General features: G+C 35.5%; 2 protein-coding genes across 10 annotated transcripts in view; one reads left to right on the top strand and one right to left on the bottom strand.

The window, feature by feature from the left end:
- PIGK (phosphatidylinositol glycan anchor biosynthesis class K) overlaps window positions 1-22,717 on the top strand; it is a 183,585-nt gene that overhangs the window by 8,376 nt on the left and 152,492 nt on the right. For all 9 annotated transcript variants that reach the window (XR_009213708.1, XR_009213710.1, XR_009213709.1 and 6 more), the window contains exons 2-3: window positions 907-960; window positions 4,681-4,772. Coding sequence is in view for 1 of the 9 variants with exons in the window: in XM_032155550.2 (XP_032011441.1) it covers window positions 907-960; window positions 4,681-4,772 (146 nt within the window). In the remaining 8 variants the exon portion in view is untranslated. The remainder of the gene's footprint in view (window positions 1-906; window positions 961-4,680; window positions 4,773-22,717) is intronic.
- Window positions 15,902-16,211, bottom strand: LOC116469871 (alanyl-tRNA editing protein Aarsd1-like). Its single transcript, XM_058439651.1, has one exon. It carries the CDS (start codon window positions 16,163-16,165, stop codon window positions 15,902-15,904), a length of 264 nt encoding a protein of 87 aa, XP_058295634.1. The 5' UTR covers window positions 16,166-16,211.

Raw genomic sequence — 22,717 nt, forward strand, 5'->3', positions numbered from 1 at the left:
TATAGTACAACCTTTATGTAATAGCTTCTCACCATATTCTGAAACTATCAACCATGCGGTTTCAGTTTTCCATAGGAGACTCTTGATTTGTTCACCGACAGTAAAGGCATTTGGACCATGGATTCATTAATTCAAAAAATATTTATTAAAAACCCACTATATGCCAAACTTACTTGGAATACATCACCGAATATAACTGATGAAAGCCCCTGCCCTACTGAAGCTTACATTGTTTTGGGAAAGACAGACGATTAATACACATAATAAATAAGTTAATTATATATGTAATGTAAGAAGATGATAAACACAGTAGAAAAAAATAAATCATATAAGAAAAATGGTGGGGCGAGGTTGCAGTTTTAAATAATAGCCTTGTTAAATGTTGAACAAGCAAATTGTATGTTCTTAATTGAACATACATTCTACTTTCTTAATAATTCTCAGGGTATGGGAAATAGAAAGATATGAGTTATATAGTAGGCTTTCATTTGAGTAATGCTAAATAATATTTTAAAGCAGAAGCTCTTGCACATATATCTTACAGTTCTCTAAAAGAGCACTGTGATGTAGGATTGGCATTGCTTTCATTTTGCACATGAGGAAACTGAGTCTCCAGGGAGGTTAAGTATCTTAATCAAGGTTACTCTGTTTAATTGATGTCTAAGCCAAGACTGAAACCCAGTTCTCCAGATTTCCAGTTCAGGACTTTTGTCCTTATAGTATCTTAAGCAATAAGCTCTTTTGATTCTTTATGTAGTCCATAATGACAAATACTGGAATCTTCATAAACTTACCTAAGATGATTGTTATTACAACTGTAAAAACTACATGAGTCTTAACTGTCCATTATCAGTCTTTATTCTGAGAAATTGTGGCTTTTTCTTCTATTTGTTTTGCTTTATTTAGGATCAAGCAGAACAATTCTTTAGAAGTGGCCATACAAACAACTGGGCTGTTCTGGTAAGTATGCTGTAAAAGTATACCTTGCTGTTCACATTAGGTATGTATCTGAGAAATTTGTGTGAATCAAACTTTTGAAAATACAATTTATTTTTTTACATTTTATATCAGAAATTCTTTATTTTGATTTGGCTATATTTTAAATTGACCACATCAACTATAATACTCTAGTAATATTCTTTGTCCTCAGAATATCTGTCAAGTGGTGATCTGAAAATAAATGTAAGAATAAATTGGGAATGCTATAGTTAAAGGAAGCATTTTATAAAAGGTAGAAATATTTTAATGCTGGAAACTACTAATTGCATCTCTTATTTATAGTATTAGTTTATAGATACTCTCTCCTTTTAAAAATTTTTTCGGTTGTTTTTTTTCTGCTTATAAAATAATAAATGACCACTGTAGAAGTTCAAGTTATACAGAAAAGTTTAAAGAAGGCAGACTAATTTTGTTATGTGAATTTCACCTCAATTAAAGAAGACAGGGAAAATGGCTTCAAGTCCCACATCCCGGAGTTAATATTTTGATGAGCATTGTTCAAGCCCTTTCCCTCTTCATATTTAAGCATAAAGTTATATAGATATATGATTTTATATAATTGGGATCATATTATGCCTGCTGTTTTGCAACCCTTTAGCATATCTTAGGGATCTTTCCCTGCCAGTAGGTATGGAGATACATAATCTTTTCCAAAAGCTGTATTTTCTTCCGTTTTATGAATGTACTGTAACCTCCAGTTTATGGGCATTTAGAATCTAAATTTTTCGTTATTGTAAACAGTTCTGTGTTGAACATTCTTATACACATAACTCTGTGACCTGACTGATTTTCTCTTTAGGATAAATTCCTAAGTGTAAGAATGTGAAGTCATGGAGCATAATTGCCTCCAGAAAGACTGTGGCTCCTTTTCTAAATCCAAGTCAGCTATGTATTCTTAATTTTTACCTTAACTTTTTGACTGCTGGTCAACACATTAAATTTTGTTTTAATTTGCCTTGTTTTGATTTTTAGTAGGGCCTGCTTATTGGCCTTTTTTTTTTCTTCAGCCTTTTGCCCAACCTTAGTGTGAATTACCATCTTTAATTTTTCTGGATTCATAAATTTGTAGTTTTAATTCCTCAAACAGAATTCACATAATCAAATTTGTTTTTCCTATGCTTGGAAAATATTTGGATAATAGTTTCATTACTGGAGTTTCACTTAATGGCATTTATATGATTAGAAAACATAATGTTTGACTTAATGAAAAAACATGTACAAGGGTTGGACTGGAAGAAACAATGGGGAAATAGAGAATAGGTTCAAAGAGGCAGGAAAGGAAGCTGATTTTGTGAAAAAGGGAGCAGAGAATGTACAGCATCTCAAAGCCAGTAATGCATGTTGGAAAAGGAAGACAACTGGAAATTATAAATGGTAAGAATATAGTGGGAATGTAAAGGAGATGGATAGAGGAATTCAACTAAAAGTGCAGAATAAACATGCAAGACTATAATTAACTTACTGACGCCAAATGAATGTTTGAGGCTTTGTAAATTTATTGAGAATCATTTGACAAACACATTTGATAAAAATACAGATAATGAATTATCTATAGGTTCCTATAATAGGGTGATTATAGGTTCTATACTTGTTTGTTTTAAATATAATAGCATTGTGATTAAATAGGACAGTGTAACATGGGTTCATGGCTCATTTTCTTGTTCTTCAAGAAAAAAATCTCTTATATACGCTACCCTTCACAAGAAATTTTTCTGAAGTGACTGAGAAAAGACTGCTAAAGATAAGGAGAGAGGATTTCATTGCCTACTTGAAAGTAAGGAGAACTATTGGGAGCCAGGCCATCATCTACCAATTTGACAGGATAAACTTTTTCTACAGGAAACTAGGAGCCCCTCCATGTTCAAGAGGCAGTAACTGCTTATATGCAGACCACCAATTGCCAAAGGGCTTATCTTTTGGAACTAAAATACTGTTAGCTTATACTGACACACACATGAAAGCCTTCCTTGCTCTGGGAAACCTCTAACCAAACCTCTCTTCAATTTGAGTAACCTGGGATTCAGTAAAAAATAAAAGATGAAAAAGAAACATTAATGAGCATTGTATTACAACTGCAGTTTTCTTTTTTTGTCCAGTATTTTACATATTAGTATAGTGAAACTTTAATAAGTTATACTTTATTATTTAAAATTAAAAAGGGAGTTTTTGGAGATGAGGTCTTGCACTGTCTCCCAGGCTGGAGTGCAGTGGTGTGATCATAGCTCACTGTAGCCTTGAACTCCTGGGCTCGAGTGATCCTCCCACGTCAGCTTCCCAAGTAGCTAGAACCACAACCACAAACTACCACTCCTTGCTAAATTTTACATTTTTTTTTGTAGAGATGGGGGTCTCGTTGTGTTGCCTAGGCCGTTCTTTAACTCCTAACATCAAGTGATCCTTCCACCTTGGCCTCCCAAACTGCTAGGATTATAGGTGTAAGCTACTGTGTCCAGCCAGAATTTTATGATATTTTTGATATATGGAATTTTACATTTTTATACAGTCAAAAATTTAGTCTTTTCCTGATTGGATTCTAGGTTGAAAACTTAATTTAAAAAAACCATGTAGTTCCTTTCTGTTTGTCAGGGGCAAGAACACTTATGCTGTTCTCAAAATTGTCATTATACCTACTAAAGGCACAGGCATGTGATAGAAGCCAGAATTGTGCTTGGTAGATATATTACCAAGTGACCCCAATCTATATTTACCTACCTTAGAATGGGTTCTCAACAACAGTAACTTCTGAGGCATGGAATTAGATTTTCCTAGCACCTTTAATATAATTCTTAGGAATTTTTTTAAACTATAAAACTTGGTTGGATTGTTTCTAATTTTCTCTTGAGTTCAATGGCTTCTTTGTAATGCACTCTCTTATGTACATTTACAACTGTTTTATATGTTATGTTTTATCCTGTGTCCTACATTTCTCACAATAAAGGAAGCAATGTGGAATGAAACAAATATTGTATAACCCTATGTAGCTAATTTTCTTCTCTATTCTGTGAAGAAATTATGGGCATTGTCTTTGATTCTAAAGAATTTAGTTTTTTAGAAATAGGAATGTTACTGAGTCACAGAAATTGTGATAACTAAGTTGGCTCAATATTTGATTAAATTTCCCAAAGATATGCTTTCTCTTAAGCTGAATGGTCTTTTAAAATCTAATACTGGTTATGAAAGACTTCTCTTTGGAGAGATTAGTTTTACTGACAATTCTTTTTTTTTTTTTTTTTTTTTTTTTTGAGACAGAGTCTTGCTCTGTCACCAAAGCTGGAGTGCAGTGGTGCCATCTCCACTCACTGCAACCTCCACCTCCCAGGTTTAAGCAATTCTTATGCCTCAGCTTCCCAAGTAGCTGGAACTACAGGTGCACGCCACCACACCTGGGTAATTTTTGTATTTTTAGTAGAGGTGGGGTTTTGCCATGTTGGCCAGGCTGGTTGCGAACTCCTGGACCCAAGTGATCCTACCGCCTTGGCTTCCCAAAGTGTTGGTATTACAGGTGTGAGCCACTGTGCCTGGCCTTTACTGACAATTTTTTGTGTTTGCTGTTTTAAAGCCTGAATTATGGCATACTGTTTCTTAGAGATCTCTGTATCCTACTTAAAGAAAAATACTCTGCAGCTCCATGGTTAGTTAGCCTTGATGCATAAAAATTGTGTTTTTGTTTTAATACTTTAGGTGTGTACATCCCGATTCTGGTTTAATTATCGACATGTTGCAAATACCCTTTCCGTTTATAGAAGTGTCAAGAGGCTAGGTATTCCTGACAGGTAAGAAGCCTGAATAAAGCTTAACTTTGAACTTCAGTGAAAATAACCCTTAGATAATTGTTATTATATTTGTATTTTGTGTTACTTTTGAAAAAGGTAAAAAAAAAATCTCATTTGAAGATTTTTTGTTGTTGTCATTAGAGCATATACTACCATGTATAAATTAGATTGTTACTTAAGACCATAATGACAAATTATATAAAAGAACAAATGCTAAGGTAAAAAGATTGGATAAAATATAATTATTTAGTGTAATGTATTTAATTAATAAATGGCTCAGTCAGGGTTTTTAATTGCAGATAATGGAGTGCAATTTTGATTGATTCAAGCAGAAAAGGGATTTATTGAAAGCATATTGATTACCTTGCCAAATTAGTGAGAAGGTTGTATCCTTTAATAGCCAGAAACAAGGAAGCCTAGATATTAAAGACACATAGCAAAAAAATGACCTAAAACAGTCTGGTGACAATAATGGAGCTGCAAATTGCTGAAGCCTAGACTCAGCCACTGCATAGCTGCTACTGTTTGTTTCCTTTTGAAACTTAATGTTGCTATTGCCTCCTGCTGCCAAAATTTGAACTTTGCTGTTCCAACTTCTTACTGTCTCTCTTATAGAGGTCTTGGTGGGAATGTTATATTGGTAAAGTCTAGGTTCAGCACCCATGTCTGTGCTGCAGGGTGACTGGAAGGGCTAGTATATGGCATTGTTAGCCTCTATATAGGAAGGTGGGCTTTGCTTTATATGAAGACTCATAAAGTGGGAATTTTCCTACTTGTAGGGAGTGAGTTCAGGTAATAGGCAGTATCCCCACACCTTCACTCAGAGCATGTCTTCTACATTGTTTTGTCCATGATAGATTCATTTTTCCTACTACCAAAGCAGCTATAGCAAGAAACTGTAGTCAATTCAGTTATTTAGGTTTGATTTATTTAGTACCAGTAAGTCAGTGTGGAAAGAGCCTTGTAGTTAGATATGACTTTGAAATCTGGCTTTAATGATGATTTTTCTTTATGTCACTTTACCATACTAAGCTTGTTTCTCATTTGTTACATGGTAATAATAGTACCTTCTTTCAGGATTCAAGTACTTCCAGTAAAAACAAATAAGAGATATGCATAAAGTGCTGCAGGAACAGAAAGGAAGCAGTGAATGACTCAGGAAACAAAGTTATATTACAGTGTTTGTGAATAGATCATTCCAGTCTGAGTAACTGACAAAACTGTGATTGCCATATTTCATCTGGAAATCATGGCAACTAGATAATATTACTATTTTAAAATTACATTAAGTCTGAGAAGGAGGTTGATTTGTTATATCAAGTGTATAGATATAATTCTTGTCATTTGTCAATTGGTTTTTCTCAAATAGGCCTATGTAGTTAGCTTTTGGGCTTTAACGGCTCTTGCATCTGTACTGGATATACTCTTCTAGAGAATCACTATGCATGGCTTGGCAATAGTTTTTCTTTGGTAAATTAATCTTTGTTCTATGAGTCAATCATTAAGATATATTTAAATGATTTAAGTTAGAGTTGGAAGGAGTTTTTAGGAATAGACAATAGCAATGGGATGTATTTTGTATATTATGTTTAGTAGGTTTGTCCTTAGGTTTCTGAAGAATGTTATTTAAAAGCTTATTTCTGTTTCAAATGATTGCTTATCTGTAACTGTTTATGAAGTCTTTGTTGTGGGGTAATTAAGGATTTAAACAGTTGGTGATTTAAGCCATTTGTTATTTAATAAATAGAAATCAATAGAAAAGATTCTGCTCAGCTAGTATTGGGTAAATAAATAAATGTATGATTTGGAAATATTTTATCAGTTGTGCAAAGCAAACACAGTTTGTATTTTAAAAGTAAAAATATTTGTATCCCCTAAATTGTGTTAGTCTAGTGTTAGAATATCAGGGGAACCAGCCCCTGATATTTCAGCGTAGGTTCTTTTCTATTTTTCCTAAGTGTCGGCCGGTCTGAGAAATAAAGGGAAAGAGTACAAAAGAGAGAAACTTTAAAGCTGGGTGTCCGGGGGAGACATCACATGTTGGCAGGTTCTGTGATGCCCCCTGAGCCGCAAAACCAGCAAGTTTTTATTACGGATTTCAAAAGGGGAGGGGTGTACAAATAGGGTGTGGGTCACAGAGATCACATGCTTCAAAGGCAATAAAATATCACATGGCAAATGGGGGCAGAGTGAGATCACAGGACCAGGGCAAAATTAGAATTGCTGATGAAGTTTCATGTCCCACTGGGCATGCATTATCATTGATAACATCAGGAGACAGGGTTTGAGAGCAGACAACCAGTCTGCCTAAATTTACTAGGCAGGAATTTCCTAATCCTAATAGGCCTGGGAGTGCTACAGGAGACTTGGGTTTATTTCATCCCTTATCTTCAACTGTGTAAGACAGACATTCCCAGAGCGGCCATTTTAGAGACCTCCCCCTAGGAATGCATTCTCTTTCTCAGGGCTGTTCCTTGCTGAGAAAAAGAATTCAGCGATATTTCTCCTATTCACTTCTGTAGGAAGAGAAATATGACTCTGTTCTGTCCGGCCCCTCAGGCAGTCAGGCCCTAGTCAGGAGATAACAAGGTTATCTCCCTTGTTCCCTGAAAATTGCAGCCATTGTATTCCTTTTGGATGCCCAGATTTCATATTGTTCACACATGCTCTACAAACAATTTGTGCAGATAACACAATCATCACAGGATCCTGAGGCGACATACATCCTCAGTTTACAAAGATGATGGGATTAAGAGATTAAAGTAAAGACAAGCATAGGAAATTATAAGAGTAATGATTGGGGAAGTGATAAATGTCTATGAAATCTTCACAATTTATGTCCTTCTGCCATGGCTTCAGCTGGTCCCTCCGTTCGGGGTTCCTGACTTCCCCCAACATTAGAAAGTGTTAGTATGATATTAAAGACATTTTAATAAATAGGTTGCCAGAATTTTATAATATTGAAAAATATTGACTCAGGGAAAAGGGTTATTAATGATTCTGGGAAAAAATGCAAAGATACACTCATAAGACCCTCATAAGTGCTCTCTAGCTCGAGTATGACCAGTTTCTTATCTAAGTTCCATGCAGGTGAGGTTTTTGTACTTTGTGCCCACACAAATCTCTAACCTTATGGAGATTCTGTTTTTATTTGCCTGGTTTTAGCTTCCTAAAATGTTTCATTATTTTTAGGGAATTTTCTGCCCTCAAATAATTGTTTTGGACTAAATCCCTGTTTAGCTACCTTCAGTATGTTTAGTATGATTAAGATGAAGAAAAGGCATTAAGTAGGAGTTAGGTTCTAAGGTTAGTATGTGAAGCAAACATTGAGTCACAATCACTCCTGAAAGTTTCCCAAATAGCACATAAATTACAGTTTAGTATTGTCTTTCATCAAGTCTACCACAGCTAGTTTTTCCTCCAGTGCTATTACTATTTTCTTCGTTTGCACACTGGATAAAGTGGTTTACTTATGATTAGAGCCATGTTTATGAAAAAATATACATATCTTTAACACTAGAATTGTGTTCCGTATGCTGTGCGAAGCACATGGGAATTGAGGCTGACTGAGGGAATGTAGAATCATAGCTCCCATCTCCTGTTTACTCTAGGGAATAAATGGATTTAGTATTAGATTGAGAGACATGATCTGTCTGTCACTCTCTTTTGGCTGAGTGCAAAAAGATTTAGTTCACAGAGTAAAATGTCTATGTAATGTTTTTAAAAATACAATTTAGCTCTACTACAGGTTGGGTGGATGTGAGTTTATGTAGTGATCCCTGTCTGATGCATTGTTTCTATAAAATCCAATAGCTTTTCTGAGTCTATCTAACACTATTTTTTTTTCTTATTCTGTATTTCAGTCTTATGTGAGATTAATCTTCCTAATTTAAAGCTTTTATTCTTTATTTCCCCTTACTCAAAGCTTTTTAGAGTATTTAGGATAAAGTTCAAATCCTTATCCTGGTACTGAAGACTTTTTGCAGTCTGATTCCAAATCTTGACATTCTGATCTTTCAGTTTCAATCTCTTATGCTCCAGCCATTTTCTTCCTAGTCACTGTATTGTCCTTCATTACCTTGCACTGGTCGCTCACCTACAGTTCTTTCCTTTCTCCTTCCCCTCTAGTTTTCTGATGTCCAGATTCAATCCATGAATTCCCTAAAGCTTTCTTGGTCTTTCTTGCATAAATACTGTATTTGTGCCTCTCTTTTGGCACTTTGTTACATGTGTTGATCTTATATCTTCAAGGCTGGATGTCATACAATGTATTTCTCACAGTGCATTCTTTGGTATGTTGTTGCAGAGTGAATGAGTGAATGAATAGTGTGCTAAAGACCCATAGCTAAGTAGAACCTCATTAGTTTAGATGAGAAAGGAAACTTTTATGAATACCATTTACTTATATTCTCTTAATCTTGTTTGTCGACCCCCACTGAGCTAACAGTGCTGTATAGTCTGGTTGTTTTTAGTAAGGTTTTTTTTTTTTTTTTTTTTTTTTTTGAGTGTCTCACTCCATTGCCCTGGGTGGGGTACAGTGACGCAAAACGGCTCACTGCAGTCTCAACCTCCTGGGCTCAAGTGATCTTCCCTCCTCAGCCTCCCAAGTAGCTGGAACTACAGGTGCGCACCACCATGCCTGGCTAATTTTTTAATTTTTTGTAGAGTTGATATCTCACAATGTTGCCCAGGCTGTTCTCGAACTCCTGAGCTCAAGTGATCCTCCCACCTTGGCCTCCCAAAGTGCTGGGATTACAGGCACTGAGCCACTGTGCCGAGCTATAGTAGATTTTATTTTTTTTCTTGTTTTTTATCTCTGAGACAGAGCCTTGCTCTGTACCCCAAGCTGGAGTGCAGTGGAGCAACCTTGGCTCACTGCAACCTCCGCCTCCCATGTTCAAAGGATTCTTGTGCCTCAGCCTCCTGAGTAGCTGGGATTTCAGGTGTGTTTTTGTATTTTTAATAGAGACAGGGTTTCACCACGTGGGCCAGGCTGGTCTCACACTCCTGGCCTCAAGTGATCCACCCACCTTGGCCTCTCAAACTATTGGGATTACAGGCATGAGCCATTGCGCCCGGCTATAGTTGATTTTTATGAACTATCTTCTAACTTATTCTTGAGGGATCTATGGCTGAGGCAGTCTTACCAGGGCACTTCAATTGATTTTTTTCTATCAGAAATCCATGAGAGTCTTGCCCAAAACAAGTCACCCTTGACCTTATGTATTACCATTTAAGTTCCTTCAGGATGCATTTGTCTTTTGGCCCTTTTAACTTCTTTCCCAATTAATAAATATTAGAATTAGAAGTAGGAGCTATTTGGTCAGTTATGTAAATTCTGGTAATGTTTCTGTAAGTAGAAAAAGTCACTAATTGTTGTTATTGTTGTTTTTTAAATCATGTTGATCATATAGCTTTTGCCTATTGCTGTTTATGCTGCTGTGAATTTGGCCTTATACGTAAGAGGACATTGTTTGAAGTGGAGTGTTAATAAGCTGTTTAGCAATCTTACTGTATGGTAATTCCTTAAAATGCTTCTTTAAAAATACTTGTGGCTTTCTGTTCAATAATAGCCGCCAATATGGATTCCCCTCCATCTCCTGTAACACACATTCACTATCCACCGCAATTCAGAGACTGTGTTAGGAATTTTATAATGAATTATTTTATTTATTCCTTGAGACCTTTATGAGAGATTGTTTTTTCCCATTTTACATACTAAAAATGGTTGCTCAGCGTGGTTAAATGACTTGCTTAAGGTCAATTAAATATTAATAAAAATAGGACCACAATTTGAATTCAGGTCTTCTGACTTTATGGCCAGAGCATTACTGTTTTAGCACAGCTGTCTTCTCCCCAAGAAATTAAAACAATTAATATTTATGTAACATTTATAATGAATGAATTCTTTTAATATAATTGTCTGATTTTTTATGACAATCTATAGATATTAGTACAATTATGCACCCTCATTAAATATCTTATTCTAAAATGTATATATATACACATTTTCTCATTTTATTCTTATGACAATCTATATAGATATTAGTATAATTATGCATACTCATCATTAAATACCTTATGAAATTCTAAAATGTATATATGTTGAATGTGGTGACTAGGGGGTGTGTGAAAATAGTTAATATTAAATAAATATAAGAAATGCCTCCCTGATTTTATCATTTTCTTACTTTTTTCATATTTTTATTTTTACTTTTGTCTAAGTCTTCATTATTTCGTGCTTCATGTACTTCATGCTTCTTCATTATTCATGTACTTCAATATACATTGTAGCTATGGTACATGCTTCTGTACTTCAACCCCTTTGTAGCTGTTTATTCCCTGCTTCTAGTCCCTTTCCCCCTCCAACTCATCCTACACATAACTGTTAGAATTATTTCTCAGACACTGCTTTCATCTTTTCACTTCCACAATTAAGAACCTGCAGTAACTCTGTTGCCTTTCTAACAAATCCAAAATTTTCACCCAGCCTTCAGGCCTTAACTACTACTTTATTAATTCCAGCTCAGTATTTTCATTTGTTGATTTGTCGTGACAACTACTACATGGTTACTTTCATTGCTATTTTTGGTGATTTAGCACACCTAGAATTTAATAAGAGATTTCAGTGTTGAGTACACATAATTATACCAATCTGTATAGTGTCAGAATATAATGAGATAATGTATATTAAAATAATTTTCTAATTGTAAATGTTACATGAATATTAACTGTTGTAAGTCTTGGGGAGAAGATAGCTGTGATATAAGTAAATGCTGTGGAACCTAGAAAACCTAGAATATCTTGTGTTCTTTTTTATCTAAATGTCTTTTGTCCCTTTGTTTCCCTGTGTGTAGAACTTCATAGATTGCTCTGACTAGGGAGGCCACTGATTTTATTTTTACACCATTACAATTAATTTATTAAAATTTCTAAATATATTTTACATTTATTATATTACTATTTTGTTATTTTAATATATTGATAATCATATTTGGTGATTTTGTCTCATTTTTTATGAACAAAAGGATTTTTCAGTCCTGCAATAAGTTTTGTAAATAATTTGCAATGTACAATCATAGTTATTGTGAAGCTAATTTTAACTCATGCCTTCGAATGTTCTTCTCTTGTCTCCTGTCACTTCTCAACAGTTTTTTCTAAAATACTTCTTAAAAATATAAATAATAGTGTTTGAATAAGGATACTTATGTATTCTGAACAATCTGTCATTTTATTCACATATTGGCAGCTGATCTGCCACTCTACATGATGTTCCTTGTGGAGAAGTGTATAATATCTTGAATAGAGAAACATTTAGAATAGTTAGCAAGTTGAAATGTGTTCTGAGGAGAACAGTGACAAGGTAAAAGGAGAAGTTTGGCCACTACCTTGATGCTCTTATGTTTAGATCATACGTAGGACCAATTTGCAAGTCTAACAAGACCATGAATGGGGTTTATGAAGCATAGGGGTAATTTCTTTATTGATTTGTAAATAGATAGGAAGATTTTGATACTGAAGAGAAAGATGCTTATTCCTTCACCAATACCACAATGTCTTTACTACTGTCACTATCTTTATATCTGTTAACTTGATTTCCTTGGCTTTATTGTTTTTTAGAATGGTCTTGCCTATTCTTAGGTCTTGTTCTTCCATATTAATTTTGGAATTGGTTTGTCAAGTTCTTAATTCCTTTTAGGATTCTCATTGGCATTGCAGTGAGTTTATAGATTAATTTAGAGAGAAGGGGCTTCTTTTTGGCATTAAGTCTTTCAATTTATGAATAAGGTTTATCTATTTAATTATGGGTTTAATAGCATTCAAGTTTTATAATTTTTTAATTTTTCTCCATAAACATCTTTCGTAGCTTTTTAAAGTTATCTTATTTTTTGTTATTATTGTAAATGGTACCTTTCTGAAAATATATTTTCTAACTTCTGTTGCTGTGTATGCCGTTGATTTTTATATATTGTTCTAGCAACTTGCTAAACTCCTATTAATTCTAATAATTGACTATAAATTTTTATTTTTGATAGCCATAAAATCTTCAAACAATGAGTTTTCTTCCTTTCGAATCTTTGTACCTTTAAAACATTTTTTAATCTTCAAAAGCTTTTCATATTTAAAAAATTTGGAATAAAAGTAATCTTTAAAGACCTCAAAACTAATAGTGCAGATAAATTCTTTATTTTATACATGAGAAAAATGTATTATTGAGAGGTAATGTGATGTTTACAGTTAACAACTGCATAGTGGCAGACCTAATACCAGAATTGGGTATTGAGATTATATTATACTATGTTGCCAAATTCATCAGTGTAAATAAATGTAATAATAAAGAAAAAGGATAAAGCAATTCATTGAAAATAAAGGTAAATGCCAATATGCTTTATGAAGTTGATGTTTGCTTGATAATTTTTATTTGATTTACTAATAAATAATCTAATAACTTTACCAAAATTACAGTAGCCTATCTTCAGAGCTTTTTCCTGTAATAAGCTTTGTTTAGAGATATTTATTTCAATTTGAGGATAACTCAGCAAACTATTTTTATTTTCACTTTGGTATTCCTAATAAGGTGAACCTATTGGTGTCTTATATCTAATATTTATGTCATAATGTACAATAACTTGGTTTCCTGTAATGGCTTTGTTAAATAACTTTGTTTAATGGTTGCTTTAAAATAAATTATAAACTAGTTTAAAATTCAGGTGCTTTCAAGGATTGTGTAAACATAAGAATATGACAACTTAGATGGGAGGCAGTTAATAGTGTTTCAGAATATAAGCCTCAGAATCAGACTACTTTAGTTTAAATCGTAGTTCTGTTAGTGAGTTAGGCCAGACCACAAAGTTTAGCCTTGCTTCAGAGATGGGCAAAAATGATGACTTTACTTAAGTTGCTTTTGCTCAGATTACTATCAAACCAGCAAAGAAGTAATACAAAGCATATATGTGATGAGAACATGAGTGGCTGCATTGCCTCTCTACTTCCGTTGTTTCTCACTGTGGTGATTGTGAAGTTTAGCAGTTGGCACAACCTGCAGAGAGTAAGAAATCAGACAGGGCAGAGGAATTCAGAATAGTCTGTAGAACAACTGCTTTGTCACCTGAAGTTCTACCTATTATTACATAAGACAATTCTTCGCTGTGCCTGAGGTTCATGTTTACATGTTTTACTTCTTCCTGTATCACCAGGCCTTCAGTAAACCTGGAAATAGCCTGAGAATGTCACTATTCATTTTTTGATCTTGGAAAAATTAATCTCTCTTGGCCTTAGTTTTTTCATCTGTAACAATACTTAGAGGGGAAACAATACTTAAAAGGGGTGAATATTTTTGTTTGGCTGGCGCCCAGCTGTAATTCCCAGCTTTGTTCTCCTTTGCTTCATTATATAATCTCCTGAATCAGCCTATCATGTTTTCTAATTACGTTGATTGCACTGGTTTAGCATTAACTGACTTGGCATTAATTTAATGATGCCAAATACTAGTTTTATTATTACTGTGAGAGTGTTAATTATCATTAGATCATAAAAAGGCATATATAAAAATTAACTCAAGATGGATTACAGATTTAAATGTAAGATCTCCAATTAAAATTCTAGAAGAAAACTTAGGAAATACCATTCTGGATGCTGGCCGTGGCAAATAATTCATGGCTAAGTCCTCAAAAGCAATTACAACAAAAATAAAAGTTGACTGGTGGTACCTAATTAAAATAAAGAGCTTTTGCACAGGAAAAGAAACTATCAACAGAGTAAATGGACGAACCTACAGAGTGGGAGAAAATATTTACAAACTGTGCATCTGATAAAGGTCTAATATCTAGAATCTATAAGGAACATAAACAACTCAACAAGCAAAAACCAAATAACCCCATTAAAAACTGGGCAAAGGATATAAACAGACACTTCTCAAAAGAAGACATACCAACGGCCAAAAAACATGAAAAGGTGCTCAACATCACTAATTACTAGAGAAATGCAAATCAAAACCACAGTGAGATACCATCTCACACCAGTCAGAATGACTTAAAAAGTCAAAAAATAACAGATGTTGGCAAGGCGGCAGAGAAAAGGGAACACCTTTACACTGTTGGTAGGAATGTAAATTAGTTCAGTTACTGTGGAAAGCAGTTTGGAGATTTGTCAAAGAACTTAAACTACCATTTGACCCAGCAATCCCATTATTGGGCACCTACCCAAAGGAATATAAATTGTTGTACCGTAAAGACACATGCATTCATACTTTCATTGCAGCACTGTTTACAATAGCAAAGACATGGAATAAACCTACATGCCCATCAACAGTGGATTGGATAAAGAAAATATGGTACATATACACCATGGAATACTACGCAGCCATAAAAAGAACAAAGAACATGTCCTTTGCAGCTACATGCATACAGCTGGAGGCCATTTTACTAAGTGAATTAATGCAGGAACAGAAAACCAGATACTACATCTTCTTACTTATAAGTGTGAGAGCTAAACATTGAGTACACATGCACATAAAGATGGGAATAATAAACACTGGGGACCTCTAGAGTTGGGGGGAATGGCAAAGGCTGAAAAACTACCTATTGAATACTGTGCTTAGTACATGGGTAGCAGGATCATTGGTATGCCAAACCTCAGCATTACACAATGTACCCATGTAGCAAACCTGCATATGTACCCCCTGAATGCAAAATAAAAGTAAAAAAAGTATATATTTATAATTTAAATATATAGATATATAAATATCTAGATTCTATATATTCTGTATGTATATGAAAGGTCATAAAAAAGTAGATGTTTGTAAGTTGAGCCATTTTTAGTGATGACTTGTGTACAGATGTCACAGGAATAATAAGCCTATTAGCAGAGAAAGGAGAAAGAAGCAGATGTTTGCAGAATAACTAGTTACATTAGCACATTAGTGGCAAAATACTGGAGCCCGTGAAGTTCCACCAGTTGTTAATGTTGATATATCTAGAACTACTTTTGAGTTCTAATCCCTGTAAGGCGTTATTCTTGAATTTCCATAAAACTGTGTGCCATTTTAATAGTCATTCTTTTTTTTTTTCTCAAACTATTTTATTGACTAAAAGATTCCTGTGGAAACAGGAAGTGAGCGCCCTAAGCTCTCACTCCTTAGCACTCTGCGTGCCGATGTAGTCCTGGAGAAGCGCCTGTGCCTCCGCCCGCTGGTTCATCTTGGTGGCCTTGCCCTGAAAACAGCCTTTCTTCCCTGCTCCTTTGCCTTCCAGGACCTCAGCCACCCTGGGCCCCAGGGCCTCCACAGCTGCAGGTCGCCTTGTCAGTAAGAAGAGTCCAGCACCTTTCTCATCGCCCACGGTTAAGAATAGGAGGGTCTCCTCTGACGCAATCTCATTGGCAATGATATTCATGAACTCTGAATCACCCTCCTTCCTGTGTAATATGACCACACCTCACCAGTCTGGGTTGTTCCTGCTATGGACAGTGTGCACAGCCAGGTCTCTGAGCAGATTCGGGTTATTCTTCTGCAGGAGCTTGGTGGAGTTCTGGAGCTTTTTCACTGCTTCCACATGATCCTCTGCTCCACACTTAAGCAGAGTAGTCAGTGCTTTTTCAGTTCCATGACTTCTCTCCATCCACTTCACCACCTGGTTCCCAGTCAGAAATATCAGGTTGGTTTTGTTCTTTTTCCGTTTCTCAGTGCCCAGAATCTTGATGACCTGAAGGTCACTGAGTCTTTTTTCTTTTTTCTTTTCAAGTTTTATTTTAGGTTCAGGAGGTACACATGCAGATTTGTTATATGGGTAAATTGTGTATCACAGGGTTTGGTGTACAAATTGTTTTGTCACACAGATAATAAACATAGTACCTAATAGGTAGTTATTTGATCACCACCCTCCCCCCACCCTCCACCCACAAATAGGTTCTGGTGTCTGTTGTTTCCCTCTTTGTGTCCATGTGTACCCAATGTTTAGTTCCTACTTATAAGTGAGAACATGTGGCATTTGGTTTTCTGTTCCTGCGTTAATTCACTTAGGATAATAGCCTCTAGTTTCATCCATGTTGCTGCAGAGGGCATAATAGTGTGTTTTTTTTTATGGCTGTGTAGTATTTCATGGTGTTATGTACTACATTTTTCTTTATCCAGTCCACTGTTTATGGGCACCTAGGTTGGTATTATATATCCCTTATATAACAGCAAAGTAGAATGACTTATATTCCTTTGAATATGTACCCAGTGGGATTGCTAGGTTGAATAGTAGTTTAAGTTATTTGAGAAATCTCCAAACTGCTTTCCACAGTGGCTGAATTAATTTACATTCCCACCAGCAGTGTATAAACATTCCCTTTTCTCCACAACTTTGCCAGCATATGTTATTTTTTGACTTTCATAATAGTCATTCTGACTGGCATGAGATGGTATCTTATTGTGGTTTTGAGTTGCATTTCTCTAATGATTAGAGATGTTGAGCATTTCTTCCTATGTTTGTTGGCTGTTTGTCTTCTTTTGAGAAATGTCTGTTCATGTCCTTTGCCCAGTTTTTAATAAGGTTGTTTATTTTTTACTCATTAATTTTTTTAAGCTCCCTATAGATTCTGGATATTAGACCTTTGTCAGATGCATAGTTTGCAGACATTTTCTCCCAGTCTGTAGATTGTTTACTCTGCTGATGGTTTCTTTTCCTGTGCAGAAGCTCTTTATTTTAATTAGGTCCCATTTATCAATTTTTGTTTTTGTTGCAATTGCGTTTGGTATCTGCGTCATGAAATCTTTGCCAGGGCCTGTGTCCAGAATAGTATTTCCTTCTTTCTTGATCTAGCTTTAGTGATTCCTTGCAATTAAAAATAATAACTAGAATAAATATTAAAATATAGAAGAGGGTTAACAAAGCCCTTTCATTCTGTGTAAGAATTTGACTTGTGTTTGCTTTCTAACTTTGTTCCCTTGGAAATATGATAAAGGCAGGCAATGTTGCTTATGGTAAAAATGTTCCCTTATTCATTAGATGACTACAACTGGACTAGGATGAATAAATGATGAATGCCTGAGGAGAAAGACATATCTTCGGGCTTTCCTGAGTGCAATGATTCTTGTAATTGAGTCTGTTCCTTTTAGACACCCTGAAAACTATATTTATGGAGTTGCTACATAAGGCACAAACTCCAGTGTGGCATGAGACTTCTATGCAAAGGTGGATATTCTGCTCAGCCATTGTAATTCTCATTTCCTCCTACCTGAGTAGCCACCGGAAAGAACAAAGCTTAGGAGAAACACACACACACACACACACACACACACACACACACACACACACACACAGGAGAAAACACACACACACACACACACACTCTCATGCCACACTGTCAGCTAACAGTCTGTTGGAAACTATTCTTACTCTGTTATGTTATATCTCTTTAAAAGAAATTAAAAGGATAAATTAACATTTGTGAAAAGAATTTGCTTTCTTTGGAGGAAAGATATTTTACAGAGTTTTATATTAATGGTTTCTAAGAATTTGGCCAAAGCATGAGTGGGAGGTTACTCAATTCAGTAAAAGGTGCTCTGATGTTAAATCCTTACATCTGTCTGTTAACTTATATGTTTAAGGTGGTATCCATCTCTAAGCCTTCAAATCATGAAATTCAGATATGTTTTTAGAAAGTAAAACCTATATTAATCAGAACCTGTCAACTTTTCACCATACAGGATATCTAAAGAAAAGAAGCAAAGGACAATCAAGAAAGATCTTATTAGAGAGCTTGTTTTTAGGACTAATGTATTTTAGTCCTAAATGTATTTTAAGACTTATTCTGTATTTATTTCCACCATCCTGTACTCTATACCCATTAACACAAGCATATTGTGACTAAATTTTAATCACTACATCTATGTTAGAAGTGGAAGAAATTTTAAAAGTTTCTTATCCAGAACTCTGCCTTCTCTTTTATTTTTAATGTGGTTATCTACTAAAAATATGTGTTCACAGGTCATCTCTACCATATTATTCAATATGGTAGAAAACTGGTTTAAACAAATTTTTTCTTCTGCTCCCTGAAAATGAAGTTTGGTGGCTAATTCTGTAATCTTGCTTCCATTATTCCATAAAGTTTAATTTTATTTTTCCATAATCTTATTGCAATGTGGAATCTAAAATATTGATAAAGTAAGTGCCTGAACAATTTAGTGTGTAATAGTTAAATCAAATTCATAAGACTGAACACCATTATATTGCTTCTAAAATATATGTATTGTTGAATTACACTTAATTGAGATTTGTTAATATCTTCTAATTAATTTGATTTCATCTGTGACAGTCCTCATTCTATATTTTTTCCTTTTCATTTTTGTCTTAGTTGGCTTTTATGATCAAACTGAAGAGCAGAGCAGTGGCAAAGTACTCTTCACGACTAGTGTTGTGTCCCAATATTTAGTCCTTGCCAAAAGATTTTATTTTTTTTTGAGACAGGGTCCTGCTCTGTATCCCAGGCTAGAATGCAGTGGCGCGGTCGCGGCTCACTGCAGCCTGGACCTCCTGGGCTCAAGCAATCCTCCCGCCTCAACCTCCTGAGTAGCTGGGACAAGTAAAATTAACATTTGTGAATAGAATTTGATTTCTTTGGAGGAAAGATATTCCGCAGAGTTTTATATTAATGGTTTCTAAGAATTTGGCCTGAGCATGAGTGGGAGGTTACTCAGGTATCACCATGCCTGGCTAATTTTTGTATTTTTTGTAGAGACATGCCATGTTGCCTGGGCTGGTCTCAAACTCCTGGGCTCAAGTGATCCGCCCACCTTGGCCTCCTAAAGTAATGGGATTACAGGCATGAGCCACTGTGCCTGGCCATTGCCAAAAGATTTTTAAGAAAATGATAAAAGTGATGCCCCAGAAGAAAAACAGACATCTGAGTTCTTTAATGAAAAGAATATCTGATGGCCAGTGATGATGAGCATTTTTTCATGTGTTTTTTGGCTGCATAAATGTCTTCTTTTGAGAAGTATCTGTTCATGTCCTTCGCCCACTTTTTGATGGGGTTGTTTGTTTTTTTCTTGTAAATTTGTTTGAGTTCATTGTAGATTCTGGATATTAGCCCTTTGTCAGATGAGTAGGTTGCAAAAATTTTCTCCGATTCTGTAGGTTGCCTGTTGACTCTGATGGTAGTTTCTTTTGCTGTGCCAAAGCTCTTTAGTTTAATTAAATCGCATTTGTCAATTTTGGCTTTTGTTGCCATTGCTTTTGGTGTTTTAGACATGAAGTCCTTGCCCACGCCTGTGTCCTGAATGGTATTGCCTAGGTTTTCTTGTAGGATTTTAATGGTTTTAGGTCTAACATCTAAGTCTTTAATCCATCTTGAATTAATTTTTGTATAAGGTGTAAGGAAGGGATCCAGTTTCAGCTTTCTACATATGGCTAGCCGGTTTTCCCAGCACCATTTATTAAATAGGGAATCCTTTCCCCATTTCTTGTTTTTGTCAGGTTTGTTAAGGATCAGATAGTTGTAGATAATGCGGCATCATTTGTGAGGACTCTGTTCTGTTCCATTGATCTATGCCTCTGTTGTGGCCGTCAGAGAAATGCAAATCAAAACCACAGTGAGATACCATCTCACACCAGTTAGAATGGCCATCATTAAAAAGTCAGGAAACAACAGGTGCTGGAGAGGATGTGGAGAAATAGGAACACTTTTACACTGTTGGTGGGACTGTAAACTAGTTCAACCATTGTGGAAGTCAGTGTGGCGATTCCTCAGGGATCTAGAACTAGAAATACCATTTGACCCAGCCATCCCATTACTGGGTATATACCCAAAGGACTATAAATCATGCTGCTAGAAAGACACATGCACACGTATGTTTATTGCGGCACTATTTGCAATAGCAAAGAGTTGGAACCAACCCAAATGTCCAACAACGATATACTGGACTAAGAAAATGTGACACATATACACCATGGAATACTATGCAGCCATAAAAAATGATGAGTTCATGTCCTTTGTAGGGACATGGATGAAACTGGAAAACATCATTCTCAGTAAACTATCACAAGGACAAAAAACCAAACACCGCATGTTCTCACTCATAGGTGGGAATTGAACAATGAGAACTCATGGACACAGGAAGGGGAACATCACACTCGGGGGACTGTTGTGGGGTGGCAGGAGGGGGGAGGGACAGCATTAGGAGATATACCTAATGCTAAATGACAAGTTAATGGGTGCAGCACACCAACATGGCACATGGATACATATGTAACAAACCTGCACATTGTGCACATGTACCCTAAAACCTAAAGTATAATAATAAAAAATAAAGAAAAAAAAAAAGAAAAGAATATCTTTGTTATCTTGCTTTCACCTAGAGAAAACTAAGAAGATCTTTTGATTTTCTTGCCATTTGACACTGGAAATGTATCATAAAAGGCATATTAGTGATGTTTGCATACATTTTTTAGGCAAAATGTATAATTCAGCATGTGGTCAAGTCCTAGGAAATGGTTTGCAGCACTCTAAACAGGTTAGATGTAGACTGTTAAAATCTTTTGGTGCTAAGCAAGGTTCCAAAGTACTTTTATTATAGTAGCTTAGTTAGGGAGACTGACTAAGTTAGTACAGATCATTACTGGAAAAATAACAAAAGTAAAATTTCTGTTGAACCTGAGAATATGTGAAAGATTGCACATAGTAGTTTCAGTTATGATAGACTGTATGCAGTGTATCAAGATTTTAAAAAATTTTGTCGTATACATTTTAGCAAAAAGAAAGTTACACCAGATCAGTGACATTCATGACTACAACACTTTTGATTTTGACTATTTCTGTGAGCCATCCAAAATGATCAGAAATATAGTAACTTATACTTTTGGTAATGTAATGCACAGATTTGAATTATAAGCCTGAGGTTCGTGTGCTTTAGTAAGTTAGTAAACTAGTTAGTGGGGAGTTAAGCAATGGAAAACAGGAAGAAAGAGATGGAGAACTTGTCAACGCTGTACTGATTTTAATCCTGAGAGGAATGGGGAAGGGAACGATGAGGTGGCTGTGCCCTTTGCCCCCTCTCCTGCTGTTGGAAGACTGATTAACATTGGGGAATATTTGGAGGTAGAGGTGAAGCAGTGAAGATTTAAGGTGTAGGCTACTGGTACACATGGTTGAGAGTGAAAGTGGCAGGCCTGGTGGCTGAAAAGAACTGATGGCTAAGAACCAGCAGCAGGATGCAGCCCCAATACCTTTCTGTAGAAATGAGTCAGGGGCTTTGGGGAATTAATTGGAGACTGTCTAGAATATTAGCCTCTTTATCTGTTTGAAGTTCTGTTATCTTAGTTTTACAATTGAGGCACTGAGATTTTTCATTTGTATCTTACTATATTTACAGGTGAAATTATATGCTCTAGTGCTGTTCTTTGAGAATTTTTACTAAGGTCCCTGGATGGTTCGATTTAGAATTTCAAGAGCCTGTTTTATTTTAATTATGTGCCATAAATATTAAACAGCAATGATGAGGTCATGTATCTATCTAACCTAATCATCAGGGTCCATTATCAACTTAAGACAAAAACATATAATTAAATCCTTTTTTCTTTTTCTTTTTTTTTTTGAGACAAGGTGTTGCTCTGTTGCACAGGCTAAAGTGCAATGGCATGATCGTAGCTCACTGTAACTTCGATCTCCTGGGTTTAGGTAGTCCTCCCGCCTCAGCCTCCTGAGTAGCTAGGACTACAGCCATGCGATATCATAATCAGCTAATTTTTTTTTTTTTTTTGGTAGAGATGGAGTCTCACCAAGTGGCCCAGGCTGGTCTTGAACTCCTGGCCTCAAACGATCCTCCCGTCTCAGCTTCCCAAAGTGTCAAGATTACAGGCATGAGCCACTATGCCTGGCTATTATATGCTTTCAAATGGCAGTTCACTTAGTTTCAGCATAATGCAAAGTTATTAAAAGCAGACGTTCATGTCAGACAAATCTGG

Source organism: Hylobates moloch, unplaced genomic scaffold (genome assembly GCF_009828535.3).
Source record: "Hylobates moloch isolate HMO894 unplaced genomic scaffold, HMol_V3 SCAFFOLD_5, whole genome shotgun sequence".
NCBI lineage: Eukaryota > Metazoa > Chordata > Mammalia > Primates > Hylobatidae > Hylobates > Hylobates moloch.